At 37.1% G+C, this 20,760-nt stretch overlaps 1 protein-coding gene across 2 annotated transcripts in view; it reads right to left on the reverse strand.

The window, feature by feature from the left end:
* LOC149550836 (superoxide dismutase [Cu-Zn] 1-like) overlaps positions 1 to 20,760 on the reverse strand; it is a 45,265-nt gene that overhangs the window by 20,256 nt on the left and 4,249 nt on the right. For both annotated transcript variants that reach the window (XM_089786404.1, XM_089786403.1), the window contains exons 4-5: positions 4,431 to 4,462; positions 4,238 to 4,313 (exon numbers count right to left, since the gene is read on the reverse strand). In XM_089786404.1, the coding sequence (XP_089642530.1) occupies positions 4,238 to 4,313; positions 4,431 to 4,462 (108 nt within the window). The remainder of the gene's footprint in view (positions 1 to 4,237; positions 4,314 to 4,430; positions 4,463 to 20,760) is intronic.

Below are 20,760 nucleotides of genomic sequence, written 5' to 3' on the forward strand. Positions count from 1 at the left end.
ATTATGTAAAGAAAAGAAAGAAATATAAGAAAGATAGAGATTACTCATAAAGAAAATAAGAAAGGCAAAAGGAGAAAGAAGAAAAAAGGATAATGATGCAAGGAAGATAAATAATGAGAAAAGACATGATTAAGTTCTCTAGTTAGGCAAAGGTATTGGAGAAGGGGCACACAATGTGTGTCCAACTCGAGGTACAACATACACTCGAGAGTGTCCTGGCCAAGGCTATGTCATTTTTATGTAGTGAAGCATGTGTTTCATACCATGAAGGTAGGAGGGGTTCCAATAAGAATTGTGTCCTCCTAGAGTGCAATTGCCCATGAGAAAGCCAAGACTTGTAACTAATCCTCTGCTTGTCAAATCATGATCCTCTTCCTATGGATGGCAGTCTCTCCGTCATATACATATAAGTATTAATCCATTATACAATCATTATGATTGAATTTCTTTATTGATATAACTTATAGATTATAAAGGTTTGTTTGTTAATATTTTATTGCTATGTTTTAAATATTTAATGATAAAAGATAAATTAATTATCTTCTAAATAATTTTATCTTAGGTGAAGAGGTGAATTACAAACTGCAAGTTGATAGCACTAGATTTAAGTCTGACTAGGGAGTCACGTTCCTAATGGGAGTGACTCCACCGTAGAGTCACATCCCACCAAAGACATGGCTCCAAGTCACCACTTTTCAATCGACACATTTTGCCTTTGAAACCGTCGACAATTTTGTCGATTAGTTGATCACGGAGCAGTTGATTTATGAGTCAATCGGTATATCACTTAATATATTCTTATTATTGTTTGTATAGTTTATAAGTTTAAGATATAGTAAATTGTAATTATATATTTATATATATGTGTATATGAATAAATAACTTCAATGTGCGATAATAATAATAAATGAAAATAATTAGTTATATATTCCATAGATGCATATCAATATATTTTCAATATTTTATCCGACTAAACTATACATTAATAGTCCCTCTTAGTTTAGGAGGATAAACATAGATATTACACCATTTGTACTATTCAGAATGACAAAAATTTAGGGATCTTTTATCAGAAGATTCCCACCATTTTGATATCACATTTGATATCACGAGTTTGGGCTTGTTAGGATTAGAGAATAAAAAATAACAATTACATGCATATACAACCAATATCAGAAAATAATAAAGCACACAAAAGAGAACACAAGACACAAAGATTTAACATGGTTCACCCAATCCTTGGGCTACATCCACCAAACGACGAGTCCAATATTCTTATTATCCGGTGGTTACAACCTGATTACAATCTCCAATCCCTTGCAACTTAATACCACCGCAAGAAGCTACTATTTCATCATACATAATGAAATCCCTAACCCTAAGCCATTTTATAGAAGCTTTTTGCCACTTACAAAATTAGGGCTAGAATATGTCATCCAATAAAAAAAATAGTTCTTGATGCCTTTTAGAATAATAAGGTCATTTGAGCTTTTGGGGACAACCCCGTAGAAAAAATATAGGGGGAAACTGTGCCGAATGAAGTAGGCATAAATTAGCCTCCGAGTCTGATTAGGCTCCACATAACAACATGCCTCCAGAATATCAACACATAATATTCACCAAATACTCTGAGTAATGGCCTGCAAAATATCAACACATGATATTCAGCAAGTACTCAAATATATGTATACAAGCAACTCATCGATCGTCAAGTGAATGACATCTAACATTTAGTTTTTGATTTACAAGATATAATCCATCATGATTTGTTTCAACACTATAGATAATGTATATCATGACTTATTATTGTAAAATCGTCAGCTTCCAATAACTTCCGCAGTTACAAGTGATAATCTTTTGAAAGTCGTCACTTTCTCATGATGTCCACAAGACACATGTAATTATTAAATTTTGATTTATAAAATATAGTACAATAATTTGATATTCTGAGACTCTTTCTCAGAAATTACAACCATGCTAAGTTCACTTTGAGAGTGTTCCACTTTTATCTGCAATAGGTTTGGTGAGGATGATAAAGAATAGAGAACTCCCTCTTAATCCAATACTTCACATGTTTTATGGATATTTTGAAGTTTGTTAGAATGCAAATTTCTCTGAGCTTAGGTTTGGGTTACTAACTTCAGTGAAAGAAGCTTGAAGTTTAAGTTTGTTAGGACATCTTGTTGAAGTGTACCCATAGTTGTTGCATAACATTGTACTTTAGAGTAGTCTATATATTTTCTTTTTCCATTGAATTTTGGTTTCTGCTTTCTTTAATCAACTTGAGTTGTGAGAATCTGACTATCATCTCTAGCAGAAGTATGATCGATTTCTCAAGATATTAACATGCACTCTTCTTGTATACAGTCAGTTATAAATCGATCAAATTCAGGAAGCTTGGATTGAGAACATACTTCTTGTCTAAAAGTTTCCCATGATGTTGAAAGTCCTTTTAGAGCTATCATGGTTAGTTATTTTCCGACATAGATGTGACCAATTGTTGAGAGTTGGTTTCTAATCTCTGTTATTCTCATAAAATATGAAGAGATGGACTCTCCTTTATTCATCTTTATGTTGGAGTGTTGGGTCTTTTAGAATGAGGATTCTACTGGTGTTATTTATCTCAAACATTTCTTCAAGTGCTTTGAACACGTCATATGCTGAGTCTAGTTTTTTAATAATGGTAGTAGATGATCCTTAACTCCATCTAACTTCATGGCTTTAGTGTTATCTATTTCCCATTTACTCAGATCATCCTTCTCTTTTGGTTGAGAAGATTCTTCCATAAATTGTTTTAGATTGTTCTCCTTAAGGATTAACATTATCCACAATTTCCATGCCGCGAAATTTGAGTCACCTTCGAGTCTGTCCTCTAGTCTCATTCCATTCACCATTTTGGTAGATAAAGGGTTTAAGAATATTTGATTGTATTGCATAGGTAAATCTGATCAGGACTGTCTCTTAGACCTGCTCTAATACCATGTCAAATTTGAAGAGTAGATTTATTTAAATTCTTGATTGCCTTCTTGTACTGGCCTGATGACGTGGACCCGCTGCGTGTTGTTTGAATCCTTACCTTTATATATGGAGGTCCTTATCTTTGCCAATCACTTTATAATATAAGAAAAGAATGGTCCTTCTCGGTTCTACCTCTACATGGCTTCTTTTTATTTGTTTACATAAACTTCTTTTTGTAGGCTCTGTCAACCAGTAACCGATAACCAAAGACTTTTGAATATGCAATGTGTTTCATGTATTAAACTGCAAGTTGACAGATGCTACATTTAAGTCTGACTGGGGAGTCACGTCCCGGAGACGTGGCTCCAAGTCACCAGTTTTTAATCGACACATTATGCCTTGAAACTGTTGACAATTTTGTCGATTAGTTGAATATGGAGCAATCGGTTTATGAGTCAGTTGGTTTAACACTTCTTATATTCTTATTTGCACAATTATAAGATTAAGATGTAATAAATTTTAATTGTGTGTGTGTGTGTAAATTTTAATTATGTGTGTGTGCGCGTGCGCGTGTGTCTGTGCGTGTGTGTGTGTGTGTGTGTGTGTGTGTGGGCGTTTGTGCGTGTGCGTGTGCATGCGCGTGCGTGCATGCGTGCGTGTTCATATATGAATAAATAACTTCAATGTGCAATAATAATAATAATAAATGAAATCAATATATTTTCAATATTTTATACGACTGAACTATACAGTAACAGACATGTTGCCAGATTCACAGTAAGACTGGTACACTCTTATGTGTCACTTCCTTAAGTGAGATAGAGTTGTGACTCATGATTTCCTTAAACGGAAGCTTCATATCCTTACAAATTATAATTTCTTTGGGTTTCCTGTTGTTATCCCTAAGTTGAAAACTTGAAACCCTTTAGTCTAGTCAACTTCAGCCATTTTGGATATTTGTACAATTTGGTTGATCAAACCTTGAACACTGACATATTTTAGACTGCTAAAGATATATGCTATAGACAGCCATGCATATGTTTTTCAAACTGACCTCTAAAGACATTTAACATAGAGCATACCACAACATCATATTTCAGTTTATAAAGAGAAGTCTAGCTGCAACTTATTTAGCCTTCAATCATTGCCCACAGCAGTGGTGCAGTATCATTCCTGCAAAAATGGCAGAAAGCTGCACCACTGATTTGGGTCATTTTGATGTGGGGGCAAGCTGCTCCAATAATTTGAACAGGATGACTATGTTAACATTTCTACAAACCTCGCCCAAGATCATCTGGGTCTGCATGCACAACCACTGCCCTTCCAACTATTGAATCTGGACCCTTGAGGGGAATCTGAAGTTTATACACAATCAAATTGTCAATTTTGAAAGTACGAGAACATGGTTCTGCCATATGATAATGAACCTTAATGGAACAGCAATAGTCTAAAATCCAGTTTCAACAAATAACCTGCCAATCCTCAATTAACAGCTCAGCTACACCTGCAATACAAGACTCATCATTAGCACAATGAAGAACACAATCCACACTAACAAAAAAATATTTTAAAAAACTGCAATGCTAGAATTTGTAGGACATAATACAAGCTGTTAAGGAAACTGAAACTTTCCCACACTAGTATCAGACTCTGTACAAAATATTGAACTATTTTGCAACAAAAATTGACTATAGGTTGTTAGGAATTTCAGAAATGTAAGTGTTGATAATAGGGATAGCTAGGTCAACAAATGGTGAAATAATTAAGGATATACTTCTTTGGGAAACATCAGGAAACAAGGACTTTACATGAAAAATAATGTGAAATCCTAGAAATCTCCAAACACTCTATGAAGCAGTATTGGAGTTCATCATAAGACTCAATGAGATAGTTGCTGAACAGTTCAGGATTCTTGTGGCTCTTTGACATTGTCTAGACTCCAGAGTGCAACTAGAGTTGACCACGGTTTCTCTCCTTCACCAACCCTTTCATATCTACATTGATGAGCTTGAGGATTTTCTTAGAAAACATACCCATCTGGATGACAATTGCCTCCTTCACCATGTTGCAGTTGCCACTCTGCTCTCACTTGAGTGCCCTAAAGTCTTTGGTACTGAAGGGGCTCACTGATAGTCTTTTAAAGTGCTTGATTGTTCTGTGGACTTTCCTAAGGCCTTCAACTCCATCCCATTATATCTATTTGAGAATCTGAGAAGAATTGATTATTCTAGTACTCTCATTATGAACAACATGAGATACTGTGGGATAATTGTTGAAGAGTTCAGGATTCTTGTGGCTTATTTGACATTATCTAGACTCTAATGTACTTTTAGAGTTAAGCAAGTTTTCTCACTTTCACCAACCATCTTCAATATTGAAGTACTACTAGAGTTAAGCTTGAGGATTTGAACGACAATTGCCTGCTTCACCATGTTGTGATTACCATTTTTCTCTTAATTAATGATTTGGTCCTCCTCTCCTATTGCTTTGATGGCTTACAAAGAGTGTTGATAAACTTTCCATGATTTTTATCTTTATTAGTTCAAGGTCAACCTTAGTAAAACTAAGGCAAAGGTCTTGAACACCACCGAGGGAGCTGTCTCTAAAATTTATTTCTTCTGCAAAGGAGGCATGGTAGTTCAATTTAATGGTCCTCTTTCTTTGTGGATTCTCTTTGCAAGGGATACACCTCTCTCTATCCTTAAGGACTAATGCTTCTAGGTGCATTTCAAGATCTCTCTAAGATGATTTCCCTCTTCAGTACAATAATTATGCCCATAGTGATGTATGGTTTTAAGATGTAACAACCTACCTTGGGACCAAGTTGATAAAAATCCAAACCACACTAATAGAAAATACAAAAAACATGCAAATGTATCCAAGGAGATAGCTTACTTGCATTTCATAAGATGAATCCCTGCATCTATTCTTACACACGAAGCTAGCATCTCATAAATAGCCCCTAGAGATTCATTTGACACTAGTTTGTTAGTGATCACCAATGTAACCCGAGTGCATGCACCCGGGTCAAAAACCTCTATCACCCGGTGCACGTACTCATTAGAGTACCCCCGCTGGCCGAAAGTGTGCCGCCGCACCGGTCAAGCACCCGGGTGGTTCGCGGGTGCGAGGGTGCTTCCAGGGTGCTTGCGGGATGCTTCCAAGGTGCTCCCAAGGTGCTTGCAGGGTGCGGCCGGCTGAATGGCTCAAATAGTTTTTTTTTTTTTTAAATTATTTTCTTTTTTAATTTGTTTTTTATGCATGCTTAGAGAGCACTTGGGATGATTTCATTCTCATTATTGACATTTTGTCATTTTGTTGATTGTACTCACTTTGATATGGCTATGATTATTTCATTTCACTGTTTCATGCCACTCAACTCATTGTCATCATGAGCATCTTTATGATATTCATATTTGAACAATGAATTTTGAATCTTGCATCTTGAACTAAGTTAATTTGTTAAATGGTCATTGGTAATCGTTATGAAGTTTCAAGCTTGAACTTATGGTTTCTGAATCACATTTCAATTTTCTCTATTCAACTATCTTTGGTATGTTATATAATATATTGAAGTATCATTTCATAATTAGCATTTTCAGTCATATACATTATATATTATGCAACCACCTCCCCCTCCTCCCCCCCCAATCCCCCTTCTGCACCCCGCCGTCCCCCCACCGTCCCCAAATTGAGGCCATTTTTGTCCCGCACCCAAAACTTGTCCCGACGTGCCCCCGCACCCCTGTGCCGAGGTAACAGTGATGATCACTGATATCTATTGGAAAAGCAATTAGCTATAGAGACAAGTGAGAAACTAACATGCACACAACTCTAAATATTTCCTTCAAGTGTTTCTCCCCTTGAGATGTGACCAAAGTTGTAAAACTAGTTAGTGCATGCAAGTAGAGTAGGAAACTATTGGTGTGAATAAGGTATTTTACCTTACTAATTTATTAGGAGGTCATATTCACATATTTACTTAGGCTCTAAGAATCTTTCTAGAAGGCCTTAGTTGTTGTAAGATATTATCTTTCAGCATTTAATTCTCAAATCATTGGTCATTTAATGATTGTGAAGCTAGTTTTCTCATTGAATAAGATTTAAGGCATGTCATAGTCGTGTCTAATCAATCCTAAATACCTTGCCTTATAAGAAAGGCCTCATACATTCAACTACTTCGATCTTGCACCGATAATCAAGCAAGCTATTCTTATCATTCTCTCTTTTGAAAGGTTATTTGTTTTGTAGGAGACCTTAGGTGTGGGGAGTTCACAATCCACTACATCAAAAACTAGACTACAATAGAATTAAGAGATTCTTTTAATGTAAATGATATATCCTAAACCAATCTAACAAGCACCAAACCCGATGAGGCAATAAAATCACAACATGCAAGGAAAAAGTGTCTACAATCAAATTATAAAAACAATAAAATGTCACATATAATACACATAATTCATTATCCATCATAAATCAGCAATATCCCACATGTAACAAAGGGACCATTACAAAACACTTTATAGTGCACTGTTATCTAGGTGTTAAACACCTCATTACTTCAAGCCAAAATGTGCCAAAAGAGAACTTGCAACATTATTCCTCTACTTGTATGATAACACTTGATATATTTTATTTTCTCCATGTAGTGCCTCTCCCATTTGATTTATGTAAGTCATCTTGATGGATGCAACCTTGATGATTTTGCTTTGCGAGTGATCCTAATTGGGACCCGTGAGTGATCGACACCCTTGGGGTGATTTAGTTTATACTATTGCATTAGCTGGTTGATTATGCTTATGCTTGATTTATGAGATTATGATCTGCTAGATGGTTTCACTGAGGTTTGGCCAGTGGTTACCTGGATTGACGTGATATCACGATGTTGTTCCGTGATTACTCTGAGATGGGAACAATGGTTGCACTGTGTTATTGGTCTATTGCAGCTGATTGGGTTCCTACAGTAGTGATCGACTCATGTGTTTGACCATGTTGGCTTATATGTTTATGGTGCCTTTTATGCTATGGAGTAATTGTTATTAATTCCAGTATGAAATGCTATAATTAGAAAATAATTTGTCCATATGCAATAGATAAATCATTGTGCTACAGATATTCATCTTGTCTATTTCAGTAATATATGCAAAATGGGCTATTTAAATGAGTATTTAAGTGAAATTAACCAGATGCCTTAATTACGCAATTTACGTACTTATTGTTTCAGCTATAATATATTGTGCATCTACACTTGATTGTGTTCGTTTATTGTGTAGGACTTATATCCCCAACAGTGACACATGAAGTTAGTGATCAAACCTTTCATGTTGAGCCAATATCGTCCCTATATGGACAATGTATCTTTTATTATTATCTTGACCCTCCGGTAATTGGTAAATCTGGATTCATAATGCATTATGTGATTAGACCCGTGAGCGTGTCTATGCATTTATAATTCCACAATGGTTTCACAAAAGATTAAATTAAATGATGTTTAATGGCTTAGAGGGATTTTATTTAATTGATTTAATTTTTATTTTATTGCTGGCTAAATTTGTTGTAGGTGAATTCCGATTTAATTGGAATTGCTTGATTTAATTTGGGAAAGGGACCAATTGGTTATTAAGTTATTTTAATAACCTAATTCATAAGTCACTTTGGAAAAAGTGCTTATATTGGCAAATGAGAACTTTATTTCAGACTTCTCATTTTTAATTAAGGATCATCGTGGAATCAGAATGGTTATAGGGCATTCCGGGGTATTTTTATTCCTGATTTGAGCTTGTGTTTCCCTATTGGATTTTGTGGACTTGTGTCTTTTGTTGGATTGCCAGAGTGTGAATTTGAGCTTGTTTAGTGAATTTTAATGGATCCTTGGTCTTGTGACCCTATTCCTGAGTTGGGATTTCAATTTTGTTTCTTTTTGAGAAGTTTGAATTTTGGGCTTTTATTCTTGCCTCGTTTTGTGTGCCACCCATTTTGGTTGGGGTTTTGGCAGTGTCTTCTTGGATTATGAAAATGGATTGTATTCCATGTTTCCTTTCTTCTTGTACTTCTACTTCATGGACATTGGGATTCGTGTAGAATCCATACTCTTAGCTTTAGGCTGATTGAGTGAGTTCATGATACTTGGTGATTTATTGCATTTTTGGAATTCGTGTTGAATCCATACTCCCGAATATAGACCGGTTGAGTGAGATTGTTATACTTGTTTCATTTGTTACATTTCTCATATCCAATCCTTGTATTGGTATTATGTGATTACAATTGTGAAGATGGTTGTGCCCACACACAAGCATGTGCACATGCGTATGACGAGATCTTGCGAGACCCAAACTCTCGAATATAGGCCGGTTGAGGGATTGTTCATTTGGGGGTTGGGTTGGGAACTTGCTTTGCCTTTGGGCACTCATCATGTGAAGAGCATGGGTATGTAGGGTAGACTTGTCGAATGGTTTCTCTCGTATACTCCGAGGTCACTAATATTTTGACAAGGTAACGTAAAGAGGTTATACCAAGTGATAACTAAAATTTAAAATGGGGTAATAAAACTTAATGATAAGCATAGTTACATCGCCCTAGGAGACAGGGGGACAGAGGGGCCTTGATTTGGGGACGGTAGGGGGACGGATGGGGGGGGTGGCGGAACGAGCAAGGGTGTATATACTATACATATGGTATAGCATATACCATATCAACTAGAACATCATGATTCATGATCAAATGACAAACAAACAATGAACATTAAACATTGAACATCAACAAATAATAAATATTAGTCTAAACTCTATATATCAGCCTTCAAATCAATAGTATGAGTATCTACATTCTACTATCTAATAGTAATCAATGATCATATGAGTCATGACATGAAGATGATTACAATAAGTATCATGTGCCATGAATCATGATATCAAAATAAGTATATAATGCAAACAAAAACTACAAGTCTCCAATAGTCCAAATCAAAATGTCAAATCAATGGAGACTCCTCGGCGTCCCCCCACAATGAAGGAGACTCCTTGGTGTCCCCCCACACTCGGAGACCTCTCGCCGTCTCGAAGATGTCTCCCCCATCTCGGAGATCTCTAGCCGTCTCGGAGACGTCTCGCCGTCTTCGGCGGCAGTATCGCTCTAAGTGGCACCACCCGAAACGCTAAGACACCGTCCCCCCATCCCCGGGATGTCCCTGTCTCCGAAACGGCCCTTTTTTTTTTTGGGGGGGGGGGGGGGGGGGGGGGGACGCATCCTCGTGTTAAACGGATGATAAGACAAGAGAACACCTAAACGGTTCAAGCGAGCGCATGGTGCGTGGCCTCCTAATTGGAGTTGATATTACTGCACAGACATAGCTTGGGCTTCCTCATGCCAAGCAACCTACACTCCACTATAGTCCTTACATAGTTATACTATAGTGGGTCTGACTAGTGACCTGATGTATTGTATTGTCTTCATGAGCATATAGTTGTCGGTATCATATTCTGCTTGACGTGTGTGCTAGCTATGGGTGCTTGTCTTATGTGATTGTGGTCGGGTCATTATCTCCATCAGCATGGTAGAGGTAGGCCTACGAGTACCATGCGGTTGGGAGGCGTAGCTACCTATACCACTGCTAGGGACTGGTGTATAGAGACTGTCTGCTTCTAGTCTTAAGGCTGGTGTTGGATGTTCCCTTGGTACTTCAGTATATCTAGAGTATGTTTCCTTGTGATTTATGTTTTACCTTGGATCCTTTGATATCATGTTTTAGATGATGCTTAGTAAGTTTAGTTGGTGCATTCCCTTATCATGATGTTAGATCTTATTGCTTGGATGATGTTCTTATCACTGCTATGGATTACCATCGCTATTGGTAGACTAGCATGTTAGATGTACTTGTTCATGTGATGTTTATTGATGGCTATTGGTCAGATGAATTTCTTAAGGTAACACCAACAATCTTGTTGGTGTTTTGAGATTTCATGCTCGAGGGTATGGCTAGGATTTGTGTTATCTCATGATGCCATTATGGTAGGGAAGAAACGAGCATGGTTGTTTTAGTCTGGTTGCTTCTTTGCTTGTGCTTTCCTTCTTGAGATGTTGTTTATGTACATGTATCCAGTGAGGATGTTGCTTTACTTCATTATAATGTTACTTATCATGTCTTAGAGTAGCATGTTGTTTATGTGGGTTATCTAGATCTTCTTTATGCTTTTGATGCTCTCCAGTGTTCGTTCCTCGAGTTTGGTGGTTTCAGTACTCCTTGGTATGGAGGTTCTAACCCTATTTGCTCCCTAGTTTAGCCTTTACACCTTGCTTTTATTCCTGGACGACACTAGAACAGCACATTGTACAATATTTGTGAAGTATCGTCCCCAATTAGCAGAACTATCGTACAATACTGGTAAAGTATCATACCATAGTTATGTATTGTGTCATACTGCTTTCCTCTAGAAACTTGTAATGTCACCACTAATAGGGTTAGTCAGGGACAAGTGACACCTGCAAAAATAAATGTTAGAATCACAATAATAATAAAACTAACTATATTATTCTACCCTCTAAGTTAACCCCAATCTTAAGGACATCTCCAGATCAGGCTTCATAGCTCATAGCTACGCTGCCGTCATCTCGAAAGCGCAACCCTTGAGATTCTTCTTGGACGGGCATCCTCTACCCAAGGCCAACGACATATGCATATGTTTGACAACATCAGATTATTCTAGTATGTCGATTATTGGCCATGGCGAACAATGGAGATCTTAAATATCTCACACGCTCCATGCTTTGATATTGACTCTCGGCCATGGCAGACAATGGAAATCTTAAATATCTCGCCTGCTCCATGCTTCAAGTTTCATTAGTATCCATGGTATTAATCTCAAAGGTTAGCACAATATTATCCACAATTATGATTCATTAATATAAATAAACACATATATATAATTAAACAAATATAATCCATAAACATACCTTTCTTACCTTCTTTTCCAATAGTCACAAGCTTTCATAATACAAATCCTTTTCAAAAAGTCACTTCCTTATTTTCTTCATGATATTACTTTCCTCTTCCATTTTTTCCTTTTTGAACTCCTCTCTTCTCCTCTTCCTTTTTTTTTTCCCTCTCTAAAATAAACTCTCCTCCCTTTTATATTTTAATTTTAAGGAGTCATGTCTATTTGTTAAAGCTCTCTTGACTTTTCATTAGATTTAGTTAATTTATATTATTCTATGTTATATTATTTATTTACTTACTTATTTGTGTTTATTATTATTTGTTATGAAATTCTATTTAGAAAGTTAACATACTTTCTACAATATTGTCTCTTGTATTTAATTTTATTTATTTATTTACTCTTTGAAATTTTTTATTTTTTTTAATTATTTAAAATATCATACTAAATATTATTTCATTAATAATATAGATTAAATAATTATTACTTTCTAGTTTTATAAATATAACTTTATTATCATTATTTATTTAATAACATTTTATTATTTAATTATTATTAAAATTCTATCTTAAAATGGGGATATGACAAAACTTGGGTTGTATATAAAATATATCATTTATTATACTTAAGATATATTTTATATATAAAGCGATTCATTTGAGAGGGGTTTCAAGCCTCTAGTAGTTTAAATAAAAATTTCAGATTCCTAAAGTTGATAGGATTTCAGACTTAGCCTAATTTCAAGATGGCTATTCACGAATTTGATCATGCTCTAGACATATGGTAAATGAACTTGTACGGTTTAATCATTTAGGAATTTGTGTTTGGGATTTAAAATGAACATCGCAACCTTGTTAATATACTAATGGAATGAGCCTTGTATGTTTAACTCATGTACATGGAAATGAACAGGTAGTTAGTGATGAATGCTTGGGGGTCTTTGGTGGTTGGTTTTAGTCTTCCGTTGCAATCTTTGGAATCTTATGTTTGTAGTTGCATGTATCTATGCTTTATCTTTAAAAATAAAAAAATGTCAATCTTTGTTTATCCTTGTTTCCAAGGATCCCCAGGCAGGGCATTACATATGGTATCAGAGCCCATGTTCATATATTGGGATCTCTATGTATATGTTGCCCATATGGTTGATGATTGTTGTTGTGTGAGGGTGTGTGTCTCTTTGTGAGCACCTAATATCTTGTTGCTTGGGTACCTACTTGGGATGAACTTGCTTACCCAGTAGATGTCACTCGAGTAGTGAGGAGAAGGAAGTGAACTGTGTACCTTGCAAGGATGGACGATACCCCTTGGTGAGAACCTCATCCGAGCATACTAGACCTTGTTGTGGGTTGTTTCTCGTGGATTTGAGTGGTTAGTGACCCTTGTGGGGATCATGCGTATGGATTACTTGGCGGCTGGAGCTATGTTGTTCCTTGGTCTAGCATGGCTTTTGATGTGTTGTGTTAACCCTTGTTATGCAGTTGGAATCGATGTGCCTTAGTATGGCTGGTTGCTTTTGTGACCCCTTAGACGGAGTCACTGTTTGGTGTCCATGTTTTGGCCTTGAGTGCCTCTTGCATTGCTCCTTGTGGAGAGTGGTGTGTTGTTTTCTTTGTGTCCTTATTGCAAGTAAATTAATTGGATACAATTATAAATTCATTGTTATTATTGTAGTAATGAAATGTCTCCCTTCATTGAGAAATGAGTGTATATTGTGAGACCATTGTAGAAGTCGTAATTTGTCACAACAAATGATTTGGATTAATGACTTACGTCCCCAAATTCCTTGTTTCTTAAGCTTATGAAAGTTGTAGTTATATTGTTTCATATCATAATGTTGCATTGCATGGAAAAGAATTAAGGAAATTGTAGTTAAGCATATGCATGAGGTTATTAAAGGTATATAGTTTGATGTGTGTGAGTGTGTTCCCTAACAATACTAGGAAGATGTATTCCTTAGCACCGTGTGGCGATTTATCCCTCTTGGATGACTGTTCTCAATCATCCCATGTAATGTGATTCAATTGATTCCTTATTTTATTTGGCTGGTGGAACTTTCCACGTGTTGTTTGGGCTAGCATTGTTTTGGTATTTTCCTTGCTTGGTCAAGTCATCAAGATTTCTCTATCGCTCTCTTCATGACAGTTGTCAGAGTTGATTTATTGCTGAAATATGTATATTTTTTAGATTTACTGTTGGAATTGACAATTCCCCTATTCGAACTTTTCTTTTGTTTCATGATGACTATTCTGAATGTCTTATACTGCTGCCCAATTGTGCATTCTGACTATCATGTTCATTTTGAACCACTGATAGTATGTACAAGGGATAACATCACAAAGAGCATACAAGTGTGTTTGTGTATAGATGTAAAGTTGTAACGAAAATGCTCTTTCGTTCAATGTTAATAAATGTAATGTTTTTATGAAAGAAAAAGAGAGTTGATAAAAGTACGTACTTGTTAGATGGTAATTTATTCTTGCTGTATTGCTCTATCTTGAATTCAAATATTCGTAATTGCTTAAAAGATGATTGATTTAATCCTGGCTATGTAAGTGAGATTATTTGGATTTAGCATTTTTTATTATTTGCTTTTTAGTATTCCTCCTCTTCTGTGGTTCTAGACGTTTTGGTCGTTGCATTCTTTGGCAACCAGGATGGTTAGCTTTTTGCTTTGTTGGACTCCTTCGTGAGTGGCCTTTTTGTTGTCCTTAGATTGATTTAGGTTCTTCATGTCATAGAACTTGTGTAGACACTTTTTACTCTTTTAAGCAGAGTCAAGTGGAGCTTGGTTATGAAGGTTATGGCTCTTGGTGGCTCCTAGAGTGAAGGTCATTATTTCTTAGTGCATTATCCTAGAGTGAAGGTCATTATTTCTTAGTGCATTATCGCACAACCTAAATGCTTAGAATACTTGATCTTTGATCATGGGTCTTATGACCATGCGCTTCTCTGGAGCTTTCCTCTTTTAGAGTAGATGTTATCCTTGGAGGATTAGGTGCAATTTAATTCACCTTTGAGTGTTGACCCTAGTTGTGAGCCTCAATGCTGGTGTATTTCCCTTGCACTTGCCTCTCTAAAGTGAGTAGGTTGGCATGGTTATGCCACTAGCACAGTTAGTTGTGGATGAGTATTTAGATGGTTGGTGGTATTGTGAGTTCTCCCCCAATGCATCTTGGGCTGATTTAGTGCGGAGGTTAAGAGAAATTCCCTCCCAATCCTAATGATCTGTAATTTCTATCTCCCTAAGCTTGCATCTTCAAGATGCTATCTTTGTCAAGTTGTTCTTTTGTGGGTGACTTGAGGTTGGAGATTGAGTTTAGCAATAGTTAAGTGTAGTTTTTCCAGCCGGTTGCTAGAGAGACATGTTATCTTTGGACACATCTTACCATCATTTGCATTAGTGAGAAGTAAACCATTAAACTTTCGATTTTTTCCATCAATGAAATTCTTTGCAACGTAGTTGAAAGGTGATGCCCGTCTAGTTGGTTAAGTAACCCATTTTCTAGTGATAGTTGAGCTTTCTATACCATAGTGGCTAAGTTGCTCCTATGCTTGGTGGTTAGTTGTTGAGAGAAGCCCTTAGGAGAGTGCAATTTTGGGTAGTGAACCATCATCATTTTGGTGTTGAGGGTGAGTTTGTTTGGATTCACGAATGCTCATGTGTTGCATGGTAGTGTTTTTGGGCGTTTCGGGATGATTATTCCCCTTGATTCCAATTCAATTTGGAAGTGCTTGGTGTTTTGACCTTGATTAGTGGTCACTTGGTAGGTGCATGTTGTAGATAGGCACCTACGACAAGGTAGAGTGGTAGGTTCCTTGCCTCATAGCGTTTAACTCATGGCTACATTCGTTTTCCTAGCACATAGGAAGTTCCTTGTTGAAGGATCTTGTTTTGATGTGACACTTTTTGTATTTTGGTTGACCATTTTGTGTGATTAAACAAATGCTTTGCGAGTGTTGGAGTGACTTGGTTCGACTTGTGAAGAAGTCGATGAAGTTTTCTCGAGTGTTGATTGTTTCGATTTCACTCTTGGTATGCTCGGTTTCTATTCTTGGATCGTAGGCTTCCAAGAGTAGGCCTAGTCTTTGGGGGAAATGACTTAATGTCCCCAATATTTAGGATTAGATTGGGACATTAATATTTGCAAATAAATGTTAGAATTAAATATTAACAAATATATATATATATATATATAATTCTACCCTTATTTTGGCCATTATCTCATTCTCATCTAGCCATTTATACAGGGTTACTCATGTCTAGCACTGGCATGATAGCCATTTATACGTTAAGTGACCTCACGCACTGGCACTATAAGCCATTTATATGAGGGAACAAACCTCACATACTAGCATTACAAGATTTCATCAATCCATCTTAGCCATTTATATAAAGACGACTCCCAATTCTACATTGGCACGAAACCATTTATATAGAGATGAGCAATGTCACAATAGTGGCACTATAGGTTCTTAATCATTTTGTAAGAAAAATATAACCAAATAATTAATTAACTTATAATTCTAAAATGCCCTTCTAAAATTAAAACAAGCACCTTATCAATATCTTCTTATATTATTGTGGATTTAATATATATAATCATCTACTTAATATCATAATATAAAAGGGGATAATAATGTAAAGAAATGCACATTATATTAGTAATGTAATATCGTAGTATTTATAAAGAAAATATACTTTACCTTTTGTACGTGCAACCTGATGTTGCAATATTAATCACCTCCAAATTGTATGCCAATTTTACATGGCATTCTTTCTCGTGAGCTCGATCAACAATATCAACGCTAGGCTAGGGCTAGAGGGCAGATGGGCTTCCATCCAAATTTTCAAACCATGGACCACATTTTGACTCTTAGAGCATTAATAAGTGTTCCATCGCTCCTCGAAGGTTTGTTGTTGCTTTGTGGATTTTCGCAAGGCGTTTGATTCAGTCCCCAGGAGAGTCTTATTCCTAGACTATGAGACATTGGTATTTCAGCAACTCTCATGAGTGCCACCATGAGACTTTGAGTCTGTTGTTGGTCACATCAATTACACTCATGGTTATCGAGTTTCATCCATAGTACTATTGGGGTGAAGAAAGGTTGATCTTTGTCTCCCACTTTGTTCATACTCTACATTGATGAGTTAGAGGGGTTACTCCAATTACACTCCTTTCTTGGGGATGGTTGTTACCTTCACCAAGTGTTGATCTCTATCCTACTCTTTGCGTATGATGTGGTCCTCGAGACCTCCTCATCAAAGAAGCTCCAAGACTCCACAAGAACCTTGTTTATTTTTGCGATCTACAACAATTGACAGTGGACCTCAGTAAGACCAAGGTGATGGTCTTCAATTGCCCTTTAGACTTCTCACCTCCTCTTTCTTTTCCAGAGGGAGGTGATTGAGATTACTTCCTCTTACACTTATCTGGGGGTTAGGTTCTCGAAACCTCACTTTAGTTTGAGACTAACAGTTCAGCCTCGCATTAGCAAGGGTTATGGCTCTCTAGCCCTTGTTGAGATACAATGCCCTTTTGGATACTTTGATTAGACCAACTGTTCTTTATGGTTCTGTGGTTTAGGCAACGTCTTTACTTGAGTTGGTGGTAAGGGTCCAGACTCTCTTTCTTGAACGGATTCTAAGATGCAGATAGTCTACCCTGCACAACATTGTTTTGGCCAAGTTTGGGGCCAATCCTTTCAAACTTGGTACTATTTTTTATCTGATGTGGTTCTTACATCGTGTGTGATGCAGATTCCTCCGGGGGAGCGTCATAGATATTCCTACTTGGCCTACTGTTCTTCAAAGGCTATTGCACACTTGGACCCCACTAGTCGTGCTTGTTGTTGGTTCACTTTGGCCTCATCTCTTTTGGGATTAATATTGATCACCTCCCCTACTTCCAATACTCCTTGGATGCCCCGTCTCATCTTTTGCCACCCTGGCAGGAACTAAATAGACATATCAGGACTGAAATCTATAGACTATATTCATATTACTTGGACCTACCCCCATAGGGACTGTGTCCTAAGATAGCTTTCCACACAGAGCATTTCCTCAAGTCACATAACAGGATTATTGTGCAACTCTCATAACTTTCTCATGTTTGGTCCCATGCTCTCCGTATAACTCTTGGTTCTTTCAAAGTAGGCTCTCATCGTCTCAGCATCCAAAGTGACCACCATTTGGTTAGGGAGGACAAGATATGCTAGATTTTTAATTTAGGGGAGTTTGAGACTGAGACTCACTTCATATTCCATTGCCCCTTTCTACTACGAGATCAAAGGGAGATTCTACTACTTACTTAGAGGAGTTCGGTCTATCCCAGCCTTCTTCACATATACTGATCAAAGACACCTTGCACTTTATCTTCAAGAGACACAAAGGCTCACAGACCACACCCTTCAGCGGATTGTACCCCCAAAACTGCAATACAACCAGCTCAATACTTCCTTCACAATGGTACCCTCCACGCAGGGCACCAAGTGGATGCTTGAGCACCTTCAAGATCTCCCAGGGCGGTGAGACCACATAGATCCTCCACTCAACAACAACTTCCTTCTAGGACCCTTGATAATCTTCAAAGATGTTTTGGGATTTCCTGTCTTGTGGGGTATCTGTTGATTATGGATTTTTCCCCAATGGATTGTTCACTGGTTCGTTGTGCCTGGTTTGGGAATTCCTTCTTGTTTTGGTTCTTCTTTGCTTGTTGTTTTGTCTTTCTACGGACACCATTTGGTGCTCCCACTATTTGTTGGGTTGTTCTATTTTTGACAATCCCTTAGGTCCTCTTGTTGGTATTCCGTTGGATAATAATAAATTTATCTATCTTACCTCCGTACATAAGGTCGACATCTATAGCAAGAGAGAAATATTAACTAGGTTAGGAAATTTGTCTAAATTATTATAGTTTTCCATGGAAACCTATGATCATGCAACATCTAAACTATTACAAATTTTCATGGAAACCTATGATCATGCAACCTCCCTAACCTAATGGATCCCCTAAAGCATGCTTAGGTAATCGGGTAAGAAATAGGTTAAGAGAACAACCTTGAAAACATATTGCATCCACGTATATATGGTATTCCACTGGCATTGCATTATATGTCGGGTGAGTTTTCAAGAGTTGCATGCAAGTGACATTTATGTATAGCGATTAGCACAAAGAATCTTCCTTAAATCTATTGTCAACGAACCTAGGACAACATTTTTCCCATGATCAAAGGAGTAGGCTTGGTATTGTTTGTCGGCCTATAGATGATCTAGTTCATCTTTCACATCCATGTTGTCCATAACTATTTTCATCGTGCACACATGGCCTTTCCTCCAAATTTGCGCCTTAAAGAGTTTAATAGCATTTTGGTGGAATTTGAATGGTTGTACAACCCCATTGCATTCAATTTGAGTCATTGACAATGTCTTGAGTTGTACAAGGAAGAAGCTAAAGTTTACTATTCAAACAATAAAGTCTTCACATAAATTCACAAATTAGATTTTCATATGTGCATGGGAGCTTAAAAAGCCAGTGGGGATTGGGGTTTGCAGTGCACACCACAACTTGTGAGGAATGTCTAAAAGTCTATGCAAAAATGGATAACAAATTTACAAAGATGCATGGGGAAAGCTAATGAGAAAGACAAGCCTGAACAAACAGAAGGAAAGACTTGGGATGCACATTATGGAGGCGCAAGACAATATCCAAAAATTTGTAAGGGAGAAAGAAAATGGTAATGTAATAATGTGAAAAATTCAAGGAAGAGGGCATGGAAACTCAAGATGCAAATGTTCATGCAATTTGACGTAGTACAAGGCCGAGAGAACCCCTAATGGAGGTGACCAAGCCCCCAGCAAATAACAACACAACGAAAATACAACACAAAACTCAAGATCTAATAGAAAATCAACTTCTTTTATTCATCAATAAATGATTACATGTAATGTGTCGGGCTGTAAGGCCTTCTCGTTTACAGCCAAATACAAAGAAGTTACAGTAACAATTCTCCAAGACTTCGCAAGATCCAAATACTCCCAAACCTAGCTAGTCCATTTGCAACAGCACATCAATCTAGTAGAAACTACAAGCAAGATCTAAACTTGTGCTCGTAAGCCACAAAGCAATCTCCTTGTTTCCTAAGCCAACACTCATCTACTAGCTCTACTCACAATTCACAACTCTAGATTCCTAACTAAATCTCAGTTACTTCCCTTTTGACTCCATACCAAAACACTACCCAAACCCTCCTTTTATACTTGCACGACCATAAGTCAACCTGTTACAAATAGAATCATCTAGAACCCAAATAAACATAACCTACCTTAGACAGCTTACAATAATCATTAAATAAAAATAGCAAAATGAACCAAGATCCCAAAAAGGTCCACACACATCCCACAATCGATCCACGTCACGATCACGCGCAAAACATATTAAATACACCAAGTTGGTTGCTCAAACCTCCCAAGAATATACAGTCGATGAGCCAAACCACCGAGTGTCAATGGCAACCACCGATCATGCCAAGTATTAGCATACCAAGAAAGCACATCCACCAATCTCCCACAAGCATCACTGAGCACTAGTTCCACCGATCAGAATATCAACCGAGCACCTTATGCATCACCAAGTTGCTCAAGCAAAACTACAACCAAGAACCACCCCAATATCATCTCTTCTTCAACCGAGTTCTCTAACTCCAAGGTCACAACCACTCCAACATACAAGATTATTGACTACCCCAAGATGCTCATGCATCACAACTCTAGATGTTAGTAGTGCTAGAGAAAAGAAGAGTGTAAAAATGAGGGTATGCAAAGGATTGGAGAATTTGAGCAAGTGTCCTATAAGTGCAAACTTGCCTATGGAGT

The sequence above is a fragment of the Cupressus sempervirens genome, chromosome 6, assembly GCF_028749045.1.
Source record: "Cupressus sempervirens isolate cs-2001-9-10 chromosome 6, ASM2874904v1, whole genome shotgun sequence".
NCBI classification, from domain to species: domain Eukaryota; kingdom Viridiplantae; phylum Streptophyta; class Pinopsida; order Cupressales; family Cupressaceae; genus Cupressus; species Cupressus sempervirens.